Here is a 17,355-nt window from a genome sequence, read left to right as displayed (position 1 = left end):
AAAATTTAATGAACCTTCCCTTAACTGAATTTGTAAATTTAGCATTTTTACTATTATAATGGAGTACATAGATTTACTAGTTTAAACATTTTTCCACATTTATCAAAATGCACATACACCTTATGGAAAAAGTCTTGATGAAGCTGAAATATGTATACACATATAGGCAGATAGATCTTCACAGTGTTCCAAATAATAGAAACAGTCTATTTTCACCATGGACTAGAAAGGGAAATCGGAGAAACAAAGAGAGCAAGCGTGATGTACAACTTACCCTGATAAGACACCCAGGACGAGGTTAAGCATGAAGAAGGAGCCTATGATGATGAGAGGGATGAAGTACAGCCAGTTCCAGGTGTTCCCAGAGGCATCATTGGCCTGTGCATAGACAAATAAAGCAAGAGATGTTACAGTAGAGCCCTTACACAACCCATTCACACAGACGATTAAGAAATTCCCAAGCTCATTACAAATAACTATCAGTATTGTGTGCAGTATCCATGTACAATGACTTGTACCTGCTCTTGTGAATGAAGACACATCTAAGACTACTATGCAAAGCATATTGAGACTAATTACTTTAATCATTCTCATGGTTTGAGAATCTAACGCTTAATAAATGAAGTCAATACAAATCCACTCCCACAAGCCACCACTGAGAAAATATGGCTGAAGCCATTTGTAATTAAAGAAGTACCGGTATGTCACTTTCAAATGAATATTAGCCCATGATTTACTCGCCCTCAAGCCATCCTAGGTGTATATGACTTTCTTCTTTCAGACAAATACAAACTGAGTTATATTAAAAAATATCCTGGCTCTTCTAAGTTTTATAATGGCAGTGTATTGCAACTGTTACAGCCGGCTCTCAGGCTGCAACAAAAAGGAGACCAGACGCGTCATTTCACAACCAAACGTTTATTTTAACCCAAGGACGAACAAGCCTGTCACAAAATATATCAGGGACCGGCCGGGCGGACAGGACACTCAGCTCAGCTCAGCTCAATCCAATCCAGTCCAGTCACAGCATAGACCACCGAACTCCATACCGAAGACGAACGCCAAACAAAACTCTCCCGCCGCCTTCACGAGCAGTCTCCACCATTTTTCACTCCGCATCGAACAAGCGTCAGGTGTGTCAACCACGCCCCCTCCAGACGGCCCCTAAAACACACATAACGAACAACACACACACATACGCACAGTCTAGACTGAGACGTCACACAACCAACAGATTGAAGCTCAACGTGCATCCATCCGTCATAAACAAACTCCACGCGGCTCCGGGGGGTTAATAAAGGCCTTCTGAAGCAAAGCGATGCGTTTGTGTAAGAAAATGAACATACGGATTCCACTTAAGTGTAAAGCGCAACTTATGCGAGTAATGTGACGTACTGCTGATATTTAGCTACGCCACGACGCACTATACGCTACTTCTGACGTCATAAGTTTAGTAAGATGCGCATTAGGGGTATAGACTGCGTATGGCTGGAAGCTAGAATTTTACTTTGTAACGTGTTAAATATTAATATTTCTCTTACACAAACTCATCATTTTGCTTCAGAAGGACTTTATTAACCCGCAGGAGCCGTTTGGAGTTTGTTTATGATGGATGGATGCACGTTTTTGAGCTTCAATCTGTTGGTTGCAATCCACTGACATTATAAAACTTGGAAGCGTCAGGATGTTTTTTAATATAACTCTGATTGTATTCGTCTGAAAGAAGAAAGTCATATACACCTACCCTAGGATGGCTTGAGGGTGAGTAAATCATGGGCAAATTTTCATTTGAAAGTGAACTAATCCTTTAAAAAGATTTTTGCAGCAATAACGTTAGCACTGACTCTCTGCTATAACCTGCTTATGCGTCAATGATGTGCCACTTGTCACTTAAGTAAACGTCACTTTTACCATCATCTCCCTTTTAAAGGGGGTGTTATCATAATATGCTTTTCAATTCAAAAGCTTTTTATTTTTTGGAGAAAGTTGAGAACAAATCAATTTGATTCAGTTCACTGAACAAAGTTTCAATCCAGAAACTTTTTGCGAATGTCTAAAATGCATTTATAAACATTTGAAAACACTACCCTTTGTATCAGAGGAGAGAAATAGAAATAAGATATTATAAATATATTAAAATTGATTGTGTATCTCATAAAACAAGCCCCAGGTGAGATGAGGCACTCGTGAGACTTAATGCTGCTCAATAAACACCAAACCAAGTGGGAGATGAGAAACCAAATAAATCATTAATGAACAGGTAAATGATTCAGCCAAAAAAAGCACAAGGTATAGATGAGCTCAGTGATGGACCATGTCAATCACACATACTGTAAAAATACATCTCTCAGTTGTTTTGTTTCCATTAGTTTTAGTCCAGATCAGATGACATGTTAGCACTTTTCCGAAGCCCAGCACGCTCATTGACTGCTGCCTGTATCAAAATGTATCTAAATGTTGGCTAAAGGTAGCATAACAATCATGGACTGATTTATAAGGCGCTAGTAACACTCGTCACATGAAGCACACACGAGACTCCAATCACAATTGATTTCAATGGAGTGTGACGATAGTTGCTAAGCTAACAACATGGTATTCTAAAAAACATAAATAAAGTCAATTATATTGCATTAGTTATTATACTTTAAAAAAAATTTTTTTTAATGAATTTTATTTATAATCATCAATATTTCTTTTACTTTTTCTGCCATCTTTTATTTATTTGGGACTGCCTTCTGCTTGAAGAATACATTGGTTGCTGCCACAGAATGTGAGCATAAATATAATGCTTACCTTTTGTAACATCTAAAATGTCGTTGTCTTGTTTTCAATATCTCTACTCGACTTTATATATGTGCGTTATAATTCCTGCTGTAACTACAGTACAAGAATAAAACTAAAGGTGACAATTTGCATCATCATCCACATCCAGCAGGTAGAAGAGTTATCTTTTTAGAAAGACAATCAATCCTTCTTTTACATTAATGAAAAAACATGACCATACTGAAGTTTTTCCACACCACCATCAGCGTGTCTCAGTATTCCTGCAGGCTGCTGCGTCTGAGACCTGCACTCAGTCATTTCACTCCTAATTAAGCAACAGTGAGAGGAGCAGGAGGTATGAGCTCCCATGAGGGACGATGGGAACCTGTGTGAAACAGTCCCTCAGTCAATGCTCAGTGCCCAGATGAGCCCGTCTATACTCACTTATGCTGACGAAGGAACTACTTAGGGAATTACGTTTCCCTGGAATGTCAAAGCAATTCATCATTGCAGAGTGTTAGAAAATAGAATATACTGTAAGTGGCTCAGTGTCTACAATCAAAATAAACAGAAAGTACATTATGTACAAGAACAAACCAGAACATTCATTTTGCAATTACATTTTGAGGTAGGGGGCCCTATTATAATGATCTAAGGGCATGGTCTAAAGCGCAGGGAGCAAGTTCACTTACTGTAGGGTGTGTCCGAATCCACTTTTGCTAGTTTAACGACGGGAAAAATGGTTGCCGCACCAGGCTCATGGTCTAAAAGGCTTGTCCCTAATCTCTTAATGAGTAATGGGTGGGTTTTAGGATTTAAGTGCATTAAACCAATCAGAGTCTAATCTCCCATTCCCTTTAAGTGCCAGTTCCGCTCGCGCCATGGCGGATTCGCTATTTACATGACGGAATTCTGGAAAGACCAAACACTGCTCCAGAGCACAAACGGATCTGCTTGTGCGCGAGGTCAAAGTGCGCAAGCAGACCATCTACGGGACAAGCCGGATTCCTCCATATCTTTATATACATAATAATAATCTTTTACATTGTAATCCTTTTATTTGAAATATTTGGCATGTTTGTGTGCTGTTGTGCATCCCTTTGTGTTTAATAAGCAGTGTACGTGCGTTGTGGACCCGCCTATAGGCGCACATTACTAACGTGCTCTAAAGTTAATTTAGTACTAACTGAAGTTAATGGTGCAAAAATATTGCGGCATTAACTTTAGACCAGGTTTCAGTTGGTCAATGGCGCAGTCTATTTCAGTTGCATCAAAATAGCAACGCGCCAACAATGCGCCTAAACACACCTCGTTTTCAGACCAGCACGCCCATGGGCGCACAAATAAATTTGCTATTTAAACAACGTGGCGCAGGACGTGAAAAGGATAACTGTGTCGGACTGAAACTAGTAAAAAAACACTTGCGTCGCACTTGGCGCTGCATTGCGCCGGGTGTAAGATAGGGCCCATAATATGTACTTGTACTGCACTGCTTTATTTATTCACTATAAGGAAGGACGTTACATGTTTCCCAGCAATCACACGGTGAAATCATCTAAACTGGATGTCTAAACCTGGTTATGGTAAAGTTTTGCGGAGAAATCAGGAATTGCAAGACCTCATGGTTATGAACCTGTTATGAAAGAGACATCACTGGATTAAAACGTTTTTAGTAAACTCCAGCTACTTTTATACTATAATCAGATGCCAAAATATGGCAAATATATGGAATTACAAATTAGAAGTGTGAGAATTACAGCAAAAATACATTTATCATATTCCCCTATATCTGTTTCACTGTGACATTGCACGTCACCCAATTTATCTACTTTGTTCTACTGCATTGTAACACTTCCTTTGAAACACTGTGAGCAAACACACATCTACTTAATCTGTAAACGGTGATTATCATAATGCTTTATTCAGCATTATGCACAGTCAACTGAATAAAGTGTCAGATTAAGTAAGTGTGATATTAGTGTAATATTTAGTCCGTACAGGGACAGAAAACTATATAATAAGATCTTCTGATATAATGAACATATTTCTTTTTCTTTTTCTCCCTCTCATGCCAAGATAAAGAAATAAAAAAATAAAGACTGTGGGGTGAATTCAGAAATTTAAGAATGAACTGCATAATTTATTTGATTTAGCACCAGATTCACTATGTGGAGTACTTCACTGAGACCGTACAGCTGATATTGTGATTTAGACACCTGAATCAGCTCTTTAAAATGCTGAGTGTCTCGACTGCACTGTGGGTCTGGATATATGCCCAGATATAATGCTTTTCTCCATCATTTGATCATAATTCGATGATTATTGCTGCCGCACCTTTCTGGGCCCACAAGAAACCCCATGGCTTAATTTAAATATGGTGCAGCATTATTCCAGTGCACTAAGCTCCTGGTTAAACTGGATTGCAGGGCGATATGGAATAAGACGCATGCATTTTCCATCCATGCATATTTTTCACTACCACTGTAATGAGTTATATCCAAATAGGGGGAGGGGAAAGAAGGGAAAAAGCCTGAATTGATTCAATGCTGCATGCATCCAAATATGATTGTCCTCCATCCAGCTCCCAACAGGCTATTTTTAAAGATGTTTAATGAGCTCTGGGATGGGTCTGACAGCCCAGGATGACCGGCTGACAGGGTCAAGGTGCACAGAGGCCTGGTGACTCAGCCTGCAGTAACAAGAGCAAAAACACTGATTAAATCCAAACACACACACACACTGGCTACTGGAATAGCACAACAGCTGCGGGCTGACTATACATTTTAGTGTAACAATTTTCACACATGGGGCTACTGACCACATGATGTCTCATTTCGGGCAGCATGCTCTCACACGTCAATAAATGACACCTTATTACCGCCCCGGTGCGAGTTGACTGTTTTATTATAGACATATTAACATTACAAATGCTTGACCAGAAGGTAGATTTTAGATTAATTAAAGATGCTGTAGGTACAACAACATCAAGACGTGACTCATTTCAAAATCACCACAAAGAGGTCCATTAAAATACTTTTAGAAATGACACGAGACATTCAACAAGGGTTGTTTTGTTGGGGGGGGGACAATTTTCAAGATCAGTGATTGAAGGAAAACCAATCGAGTTTAATGCTGCGTTCCATTCAAAGACGTGGGATATTCCTACTTCTTATAAATAAATAAAAATTCCCTTGCTTGATGCTCAAAAGATGACAGGCATGTAAGGAAACAAAATGGCAATGCTACCATAAAGTATTCCAGTGTCAACAGGTCTTCTAGCAACTAATGATGCTGTCCAATGTAAGCATTCCTTCTGCAAATGTACGATTATGAACAGAAAGTTATTGTTTTTTCAATCCTGTTTCTGCTAACTGAATTTATTATGTAATAAATGAGTTTAGACTTATTTGCATGCAAATTAATGTTTATCATTAACTCTATACATCTCCCTGGGTTTGGCCATGTTCATACAAATCTCTTTGCCACAAAAGTTTGAGTCCAAATTCAAATGCCACTCTATTGCACTTTTCAAGGTTGAAAATGACCAAAGATCTTGACTTCTATAACACTAGAAAGTCTTAAAACAATGGACACTCTAACAAATCCAATCAAGTACAAATTACAAATAAAATCTTAATGAATAATAACCAAACTGTGTGAAGTCATAACAATATTTAGCTCTCTAAAACACAAATTACAAATGACTGTTTTCTGCATATAGCCATGGTGACATAAAGAGAAAGTCTGTCTATTCATTTTACTCTGTAAATAAATTCTAAATAATAAAAAATACATTTTAATAAACTGTACTCTTTAGATAAACTTTATTTAAAGGCACACAATGTAACTTTTCGCCACTAGAGATCGTTTATTCATTAAAAAGGCGTAGCTTGATGACGCCTTGATTTCGGGGAATCATGGGATTTGTGGTCTTCACCTCTACAGCCAGTGGAGAATACGAAGGGACTCGGGCAGAAATCATATTCGTGGATGACTGGAAATGTATTCAAAATTTATTAACGTTATGAAAGCCGTTGGAGCGAAACAAGGCCGCTGTTAAGTACGACACACAGCTCGAGAGCAGTGGAGCTTTTATTATGCCGCAGACCGCTTCCGCTTCTTCCGGTCATGCGTATGTGGGGTAATGAAGCGCTGTTTTATCATATTAGATACATTTGAGTGCAATGAAAGTTGTTATAATGCTACTCTGTGTGCTACTATTAGGCACTTGTTGCACACTGCAGTGATATTAGGCATGGTAAATAAGGCACTCGCGGTAAATCAAGAAAACAAGATTTAAACAAAAAGACTAAGGGCCCTATTTTGACGATCTGAAACGCAAGTGTCAAAGTGCAAAGCGCAAGTAACTTTGTGGGCGGATCCCGGCGCTGTTGCTATTTTCCCAGCGCGATAAACGACTCTTGCGCCCGACGCAAATCTAAAAGGGGTTGGTCTGAAGTAGCTTCATTATTCAAAGGTGTGGTTTGGGCGTAACGTGAAATAAACCAATCAGAGCGTCCTCTCACATTCCCTTTAAGAGCAGGCGCGCTTGTTCCGTGGCGGATCGCTATTAACGGCGGATTTGCCGGCGCACGCCAGGAGCAGTTCACAGCCGAGGAGACCGACGTTCTCGTCAGGGCTGTAAAACACAGAGAAGTGACATTGGGGATGATGGGAGAAACCCACCCAAATTAGCTTCGGTTAAACAGGCGTATAATTTGGGTAAATGTGTAGCCTAATCTAGATCTTTTTCACATCTTCACGGACACAACAATGATTTCCCTCGTGTTTTAATATTTTTCCTTGTAATAATGTATGATTTGCAAAAATGAAAACTGCTGCATCTTTTTATATTAGAGAATCAAAGTGGATGCGCGTTAACATTATGGCCAAGCACGCGCCCTTAAAATACCATATCACTAACGCGCAACGCGCCACTGTCTTTAGACTGTTTTTTTCCTGGTTAGTGGCGAAATTGCTTTCTAAAACTGGAAAATAGTACCATGGAAGTTTTGCCCCGGAACACGCCTTCTCTTTGCGCTGAACTGCCCCCGCGAGCGCAAGTTCATTTCCTAATTTACCGACGTGCGTCTGTGGAGGGAAAAGTCCGCTGTGCGCGGGTGCAAAATAGGAATGATACATGCGTCGGTGTACAAAGTCAATTGCGCTGGGTGCAAGATAGGGCCCTAAGTGTGTTTAGCTGTACAACGATTAGTTTTCTGTCGGTGAATGTATCCAAACAGTTGCTCACCTGTTTAATAAAACACATAATATTTTAAAGCGTCTTTGGTGTTTCCATGGTTTTTACAAAACAAAACGGGTATGATTTAATTGATAGGTCAGTTCAATGAACTGCTTATTTCTCTGGATTTAAACATTCTTAGAAACATTTGGGATAATGTAAGTACACAAATCAACAAAATATATTTAGAATTTATAAATATTATATATAGATGTTCTAGTGGATATTTTGATCGAAAAAGCTTACATAGTGTGCCTTTAAATAAATAAATACGTTTCTCAATAATAACATCATCATCTCCAACAGGTAGTGTTGTTCCACTACAGGGGATCTGACCAGCATCCCCAAACAAGCATGACACAGCAGTGGTAATTAAGCAGAAAGTGATTAATCTCTAGCACAGTGAGAGGGTAATAAAACTAACAGGCATGAAATGAGGAGTGCCATGTCATTAGCAGAAGACTCCGCCCCCGCTGGCTTGCTTGGGCCGCAGCTCATTATGGGTGGGGATAATGTAGCTCCTAAGGTTGAGAAACTTACACTAACCTCTGGCCCTCTGCCTGTCTGTCATTTATAGAGCTACAACTTGATGCTCAATAAAGAAACGCCTTTTCATTTCGACAAGGCACACAACCGGCTGTTTTTACCTAGGATTTGAATCTTAGAATATGATTATATATCACAGTCACGGTTTTGCTGCATTGGCAACATTTGGTATATAAAAGAAAGAAGTTATGTGTATAATCCATTACAAACAATCCCATTATTCCATTGTGCCGTTCCATCACAGCGCTATAAAGACATCAATCCAAGGAGTCACATTTCAGCTACTCTGACATGCAATCTAGAAAATGGAGTGCTGGCATTATTCTTATTTCATGATGTGATCCATCCTGCATTCAAACCATAAACTGGATCTCAAAAAGCAGCATATCACTCATCATCTTCCACAGTAGCCTTAAAAAAAGTATTCAGAACACCATTTTCCCTGAATTACTAAGACGGAGGCTGATTTCATGCCTTGTGCGGTTTCTACATTCACTGTTTTGTGGTGGAAACACATGTGACATGTAACTCCTTACAAATATCTTTGGTAACACTTTACAATAAGGTTTCATTTGTTGTATTAACTAACATGAACCATGAGCAATACATTTGTTGCTGTATTTTTTCATCTTTGTAAACACGCTGTGTAAAAATAACGCTGTTCATTGTTTGTTCATGTTACTTCAGAGTGCACTAAAGGGGTAGTTAATTATGTTTTCACTTTTCTAACTTTAGTTCACTGTAATGTTGCTGTTTGAGCATAAACAACATCTGCAAAGTTACAACACTCAAAGTTCAAAGCAAAGGGAAATATTTGCTTTTAAAGAAATTGCTTTTTAAGGACTACAACAAACGCCTGGTAGGGACTACACAACATACCTCCCGGGTTAGTGACATCACTAACCCTACAATTTACATAAACCCCTCCCCCGGGAGCACGATTTATAGATTATCAAGTCAGAATATGCTAATCAATGACTAGAAGATAACTACACATAAGCTACATAAATTCATCAACTAACCATTCAGAAATGTCCTGTTGCATTCTACATGTTGTCACTTCCTCTTGAGTCTCTCCATCATTGTCTGAAAGGCGTAAAAGGCTAAAGGTTTTTGAAATTTTCAGTGCATGTCTGTGTGAGGTAAAAGGACACGAGCTCTTGAAGCTCCACCCTCTGAGCCGGGAGCTGCAGCTCATTTGCATTTAAAGGGACAGACACAAAAACGGTGCGTTTTTTTGCTCACCCTCAAAAAGTGACAACTTTAACATGCTATTTAAAAATATCCGTGGGGTATTTTGAGCTAAAATTTCACATACACACTCTGGGGGACATCAAATACTTATTTTACATCTTGTGAAAAGGGCATTATAGCACCCTTTTAACTTATGTTAACAAATACAACTTTTGATTTTATTAATGTATTAGTAAATGTTGAAATTTCATTTTCAAAGATTAATAAATGCTGTAGAAATGTGCACTTCATTATTAGTTCATGTTAACTTGTGTAGTTACCATATACTGTATATGTAGTTACATATATTATGTAGTACCATATATATGTAGTTACAGTAACACTTTATTTTACAGACTCCTTTAGAGAGCCCTCAGCAAAACCCTAATCCGACCCTAACCCTATAGTAAGCACATGTTGTTAATTAATATTACGCAGTACTTAAATATATAATTACACTGTAACAATGACACCTTAAAATAAAGTGTAACCGTAGTTACATATATGATATAGTTACCATTACCGTAGTGTTACCATATCTTTTTAGAACATTGTTTAGTAAATTGTATTTAATTATATTACTGTATAATAGCTTCTGTATAATATTTTATATATAATATCAAACTTTTTTGGAAGAATTGCATGTTTGGCTGAACTGCATAGTGCATTATGTCTATATAATCGATTTGGCATTAATATATATATATTTAAAAAATACAGTATGTTTTCTATTCATCTACAAAATGGAGGAAAAGTTCAAACTTGCTTCCGGCACACCATTAAGAACTGGCACTCATACGGGTGACTTCTGGGAAAGATCTAAGGCTTATGATGAACAATACATATTGATTTATTCTCTATTTGTCACCAATTATAGGTCTTTGCTTTTCAATGCAGAGGGATTAAGAACTGCACTGAGATACTTTATAAACGAGTCAGTCTCTGTGAAATAGGATTGAAACCCCTGGGCTATAAGGAATGGTTAAACTACAAGCTCCAGTAGTTACAAATTGGCAATAAAATGATGAAGCCACGATGGTCTCCCAGAGACGTCTTTTTACAGTATTCTGAGAACAAAAGTTGTTTTTAAAGGCCTTGCAGAATGCCTGAGGGGCCACCAATGCAGTTTGAGAGGTCATGTGGCCCTCAAGCCCATGCTAATCAGATACACTCACACATACTGTACACGCAGGCTGTGCTAAAGTTGCCTTGTGAAAAGGTTTATCGTACTTAATAAGAAAACTCATAGCAAGTGCATGAGTGTAGAGAGAGGAAAGTGGTGCTCTGTTCTAAAACATAGTGAGCTGCTCAGAGGCAGCATTTGTTTGTGTTTTTTAGTGTTTTTTTAGTAATAGTGGTTGTGAAATGCAGTCGACTTTTTTTTAACTTGTCAGCTAGGTAAAAGATGTTACTGTCTGACACAGAGGATTTGCCAAATTTGCAATATGTGTGACAATCTTGGTAGCATCAGTAAGAATGGGTTAAAAATGACTAATTATAGTAACAATTAGTCATGTATGCCATAATTTTCCAGCAAAAGTGTTAATAGATTTTCTTTGTATCATTACAATAGCTGTATAATTTACAGACATATTTCTACTTTTCTTTGTAAGGAAAATCTAGCATTTAATGAAAACAATTATTAATTTACATATGAAAAAATTTTTTTATATCTGAAACAAAATTGACTGAATTTATCAAAATTCCAAGATTTGTGACAGTCTGTGTAGCATCATTGAGAATGGGTAAAACATTACAAGTTAATGATAATAATAAGTCAAGTATGGCATCATTTTACAGCAAAAGCATTTATATGTTTATTTCTGCCTTGTATATCCTTGTATTTTCAGGATAAATAAAATAATAAATAAATCTGTATTTTCTTATAATTTACAGACATTTTCTTTAAAAGGAAAATCTAACATTGAATGAAAACAATTATGATTTTTTTATAATACTTAAAATATAATTTAAAAAATAATAATAAAAAAAACAGATGAATGTAGAGTATAATTAAATCAAGTATTATTATATCAACACTTTTTTAAAAATTCATAAAAATATGTAATTGTGTGTGGGAAAATCAAGTTGCTTAGTTTAAGCAAGCATTAAAAAATCCTCACTTTTGAACCCTGCAAATAAGCTTATTAAACACTAAAAACAAATATTGAGTGTAATTAAAAAGGATTGTTTAACCCAATATTAGCTCTAATTGTTCATTTACGAGGTTCCATGATGGTTAGGCTAATACAATGAAGTAGACCGTGAGGCGGCTCACTAGATTTTGGAACAGTTGTGTGTGTTAGAAAGTGGGCGGGTGAAAGTGAGAGAAAGAGAGAGGGCATCAGCATAACCAGCAGCCCTCCACATATGACAGGAACAGGTTGGCAGCGTACAGTTTGAGTTCAGCTTAGCATAATTCTCGTCTCAGTCTGTGGCGGGAGGAGGAGTGGTGTGGGAACAGGGTGGCATATGCTGCCCCACACCATGTTCTGGCAGTCTGATGCTCTGTACACATTAGTAAACTGTGAGGAGAAGGGGAGCAGGTGAAACTACAGCAGTCTGTCTTTGCTGTCACTCAGCAGGATTTACACTACGCTCCCTGAGACAGTTCCGTCCATGCCAGCGTCTGTCCTGAATGTGATATCTCTATAATGACTGGCCTGTGGTAAAAACTTATGGCCACAGTAGGGTTTTCTATAAGCGTGAAATTCATGCATATCATAAATTATGTTATTTTGCATGTCTGCAATTAAAGCAAACTTCTTTCCCCTCTTCTACTTTGTATTCACATCAGCAGGCACGCACACACACACACACACACACACACACACACACACACATACACACACGCACACACACGCACACACACACACACACACACACACACACACACACACACACACACACAGACAGATTTTAGCACCTTTAGTCTCATGAGCTCAACACTCAGACAAGCAGAACACAGGCTGTCAGATGTTCTATAACACAACACAAAATTCAGAAACAAAGAAATGCCTTTGAGATTACACAAACAATATTCCACATCAACATCCCACACTGTGCATGTCTGTAAATGCATGTGTGTTTATGTGTGTGTGAGGTTAAACAGTTCACCTAAAAATTAAATTTATGTCATTGGTCATATGGTGGTACAAGTCAACAAGAGTACATCCGAATGCAATGATCGAGCCACATCTGTCTAGTGAGATACCTTCATCTGATTGATTTTTGAAGTCGGCATAGATGTACTGTATTCTTCACTGCCTATGATATCCCACTATCATGTGCATGTGATTCTGGTATAGTTAGGCTGTGGAGCTAAGTGCAAATAGTGATAGTTGCTATTTACACTAAGTGGAAATAACAACAAAAGGCATTTTCTTGGCACTGAATGCAAATGGCGTTAAATGCTATGTACACACTAAGTGGAAATAGCGATAGATGCAATTTACCCCAAGTGTAAATAGCTAGAGATGCTATTTACACTACCTGAAAATAGCAGTATTTTCTTCATTCTAAGTCTAATTAGTAGTTAGATGCTATTTACACAGTGCAAATAGTGGCATATACTATTTAAACCTCAATGTATTTTAGTATATTTTAAAAAGTATGCAATAGAAACATATTCAGGGAGAAGAATGAGTTCGGAAGTCTCTGAAACCATTGGCTTATAAAACAGTGAGGCGACACGTCTCGCATAAGCCTAAGCTTTCTCAGCCTATACATCACCTCAGAAAACTTGGAACGTAGTGCACAGATTCGATGGAATACTTCTATGATGCTTTGTTTGCCATTTGGCATGATAATTCACCATCTACCGTTTTATGGAAAAGAGCTGCTCAGACATTCAGCCTCACATCTCCATATATGTTTGGATTATAGAAGAAAGAAAATAATAAGGATTATTAGAAATGATGTGGGAGCGAGTATATGACAATTTCCATTCTTCGCATCAACTTTCCTTTCAATTATTTTAACAGCAACTCACATAATATAGTACATCAGTCCATCCTTCCATGGTGATGCACTGGAAGACTGTGAGGATGGCGAAGAGGATGTTGTCGAAATTTGTGATGCCGAAGTTGGGTCCTTTCCAGTACTCTTTACATTCTGTTCCATTGGGACACCGTCTTGAGGGAAGCTCTGTACCACATGGGTAATCGTCAACCTTTTCTCCTAAACAAACAAACAAACAAACAAACAGAAAAGAATCATGTACTGTACTGTACATAAGCCTAAATAAATAATCATTATATATACGAAGGGGAAATTACTGCAACCACCCTTTCCAAACTGGTCAAACACACACACACGATTTATAAGCTGTTTTCCTCATGGGGACCAAAAAATGTCTCCACAAGGACAAGAATTTCAGATATTGCCATCTTTGTGGGGACATTTTGCCCACACAATGTATGGTTTACCTTAACCAACCACACACACACACACACACACACACACACACACACACACACACACACACACTCTCTCTCTGAGGCATAGCACCTGCTGATGTTGCTGATTGAGGGGTGAAGCAGGCAGCAGCTGAGCACATGTTAGCAGCTCAGCTTCTTATTGGAAACCTCATTACCAACACAAGCTAATTACACACACTGTGTCGAACTGAAATAACTCACACACACATATGACATTAACGACCTGTCAAGATCCCTCACACCATGGACACCGAAATATAGTACGTAAATACACAAACATGCGCGCACGCACACAAACACAGCCTCCAGCTGCAATAACACAGCTTATGTCCTCATCCTCAAGAGCCGTGCTGTGTGGATACAATAGAAAAACATTTGCTCTTCAAGCCCTCGAGAAAAATGTTATGCGCAATTTTATACAGGATTCATTTTGATTAAATATTAATTAGAGGACATTTATGTTATAATTGTACAAAAGTACAAAATTATCATTATTAAGCCTAAAAGATTATTTAAAATGTAATTTTCCCCTCACCTCTAATCCCAATATATATTGTCTATGTAGCATGATTTTTTTTAAGTACACTGGAATTTACACATCAGAGCACAATGAAACACTAATGAACATCTAAAGTTAATGTTTTCAAGATTGTGTCATGTGTCTCTCCGCAAGGTTTTGTGGGTAAATGTCAGTCAGTGAAGAGCAAGGCAGGTGGAGGACATTTGCATAAGCAAAAGAAGAGCCTGAGAGGAGCTCTGATCAGAACGGGTTTTGTCTAGCTATAGTGTTGCAAGTAAGAAAAAGAGGCTAAAGTTTGTGAACAAACTTTGATGTTGGCTTGAGAAATCCTGAACCATAAACTGGGACTCAAACTCAGGCCATCTTGCAAATGTATGCTTTTGGCAGCTTTGGAATTCCATACCCACAGTGATATTGCTCAGACATAACATCTTACTTATTTTGTCTATGGGTCGAAAAGGCTCAGAATAATAACAATAATGTCTGAAGGCTCAGAATAATAACAATAATAAGAAATATAAGTTTAAGTAGTATAACAGTAAGTTGGCTTTCTCATATTTTATTCAATAATACTTTCCCATAATAATTCTGTATACAGAGTGTATTCCTATTTAGTTTTTTGTGATACCAATGCAGGCTTCTTTCTGCTAAAGTGTCTTTATTATCTTCATTCTTCAACGTAATCTGATAAGGAGTTACTTTCCTTGGACAACCTGAATTTGTTATTTCATGTGTGATTCAAAGGGATGTTTTGAGATGGTGTGCTTTGAAACGTTTCTGACTGCAGTGGCTGTATGATTTATTTCCTCTCATAAGAAGCTTCACACTCTGATAGGAAATTTTCAATAAAATGAAGAAGAAGAAGAAGAAGAAGAAAACACACACAACAGGAAGTAGACTAACCTGTATCCAATCTAAAGCAGGTGAGGTGGAACTTGCCCATGTAGAACTCCACACCGATGATGGCAAACATAACTATGGCGAAGAAGAGCAGCAGTCCAATCTGAAGAAGGGGGACCATGGCCTTCATTATGGACTTTAATACTACTTGAAGACCTAAAGAGAGAACCAGATTTGGTTACATTTGGAAAAACTGTCACACTATATCAGCCATTTGTAATGTCTGAATATTTGAACAGTGTTAAATCAACGTGTTCTGTACTGCTAAACACTTACTTGGGATTCCTGACACCAGTTTGAGGGGTCTCAGGACTCGGACGGCCCGCAATGTTCTTAAGTCGAACTCTGAACCAACTGTGGTTAAAATCCTGTCACAAACACAAACATGCGGAATTCAGTAGAAAGCAGGACCACCGTAAACATTTTTTAGTTCAGATTAGTGGCCAGTCAGCATGGGTTGTTCGTTTCATTCCATTTGGGCCTGCTTCCATTTTGGATATTTGATTATATCCTTTATAGAAATACTTACATTTAAACAAAACAATTTCAATATAAACAATGTAACATTGTAAATAATATTATTATATTATATAATCTTAAATATAATAATGATATTTACATTATATAATTTTTATCGATTGTCTCTATTTATTAAATTGATGTTCATAATAATAGTACTTAAAACAATTTTTTGTAATTAATTTCAATATTCAATTAATTTCTTCTTTTAATTAATCTTCCACAATTAATCTTGTGATTTATTAATTATTTTAAAGATTATTGTATATAATTTTAATTTGGTAATAATTAGTGATTAATAATAATAATAATATTAATAATACACATTTTATTGTAAAATGTTATTGTTATTCATTCAATAGACAATTATCATATTTTATCATATATTTTTTAGTAATTTATTATTTTATGCATTCATTACATATTGAATATAAAGATTATTTATATAAGCATTATTAATATTATATATAATACAAATTAATTCATTATTTACATCAAATTATATACTATTTTACTTGTTAATTGATACTACTAATAATAATTATTATTATTATTGATACTGTTAAAAATTATGTTTTATAGTATTCATATTTAATTTATTTGTCATTTATTATTTTATTCATTCATCAATAGAATTAAAATATGATTTATATTATATATAATACATAATACATTTTTATTTACATAACATTATATACTATTGATAATTACTACCACTAATAATAATAATCGGTCCCCAAAATGCAAGCAAAACAAGAGTATTAGAAATCTATAAAGATACCACAGGTGTCACTCTATATATGTATTTCTCTTTTTTCACACACCAAAAAAAAAATAAAAACCCTCTTTAATTCTCATCTCACACTGTATTAAATGACTGGATCACCTTTTTGGTCAGTGATTCGTGTAAGGTAGCAATCACAAGAAACCTCTCTGAAGCAGACTGTCAAGCCTTCAGTGTTGTGTGTGTTTATGTTCTGGAAAATCAGCATAACCTAATCTAATCTAATCCCATCATCACAGTGACACCGTCGAGATGACAGCCATTAGATGTTGCCAAGGCAATGTGCCTGGCTGGCGTAGCGCACACGAGTGTGTGTCTTCAGCAGCACTGGAGTGGAACCAGCCGCACACTGCATTTGTGCAAATGTGGCCGTGAATAAGATCTTCCCATTAAATCACAATCATCAACT

General features: G+C 37.1%; 1 protein-coding gene across 1 annotated transcript in view; it reads right to left on the bottom strand.

The window, feature by feature from the left end:
* Positions 1–16,005, bottom strand: part of cacna1bb (calcium channel, voltage-dependent, N type, alpha 1B subunit, b) — an 89,738-nt gene extending 73,733 nt beyond the window's left edge. Inside the window, exons 1-4 of the mRNA XM_079586012.1 lie at positions 15,920–16,005; positions 15,647–15,799; positions 13,776–13,963; positions 275–378 (exon numbers count right to left, since the gene is read on the bottom strand). Coding sequence (XP_079442138.1) covers positions 275–378; positions 13,776–13,963; positions 15,647–15,773 — 419 coding nt within the window. The 5' untranslated portion in view covers positions 15,774–15,799; positions 15,920–16,005. The remainder of the gene's footprint in view (positions 1–274; positions 379–13,775; positions 13,964–15,646; positions 15,800–15,919) is intronic.
* Positions 16,006–17,355: the final 1,350 nt, after the last annotated feature.

The sequence above is a fragment of the Phoxinus phoxinus genome (assembly GCF_949152265.1).
Source record: "Phoxinus phoxinus genome assembly, chromosome: 17".
Lineage (NCBI taxonomy): Eukaryota > Metazoa > Chordata > Actinopteri > Cypriniformes > Leuciscidae > Phoxinus > Phoxinus phoxinus.
This window is presented reverse-complemented; position numbering and strand designations above follow the sequence as displayed.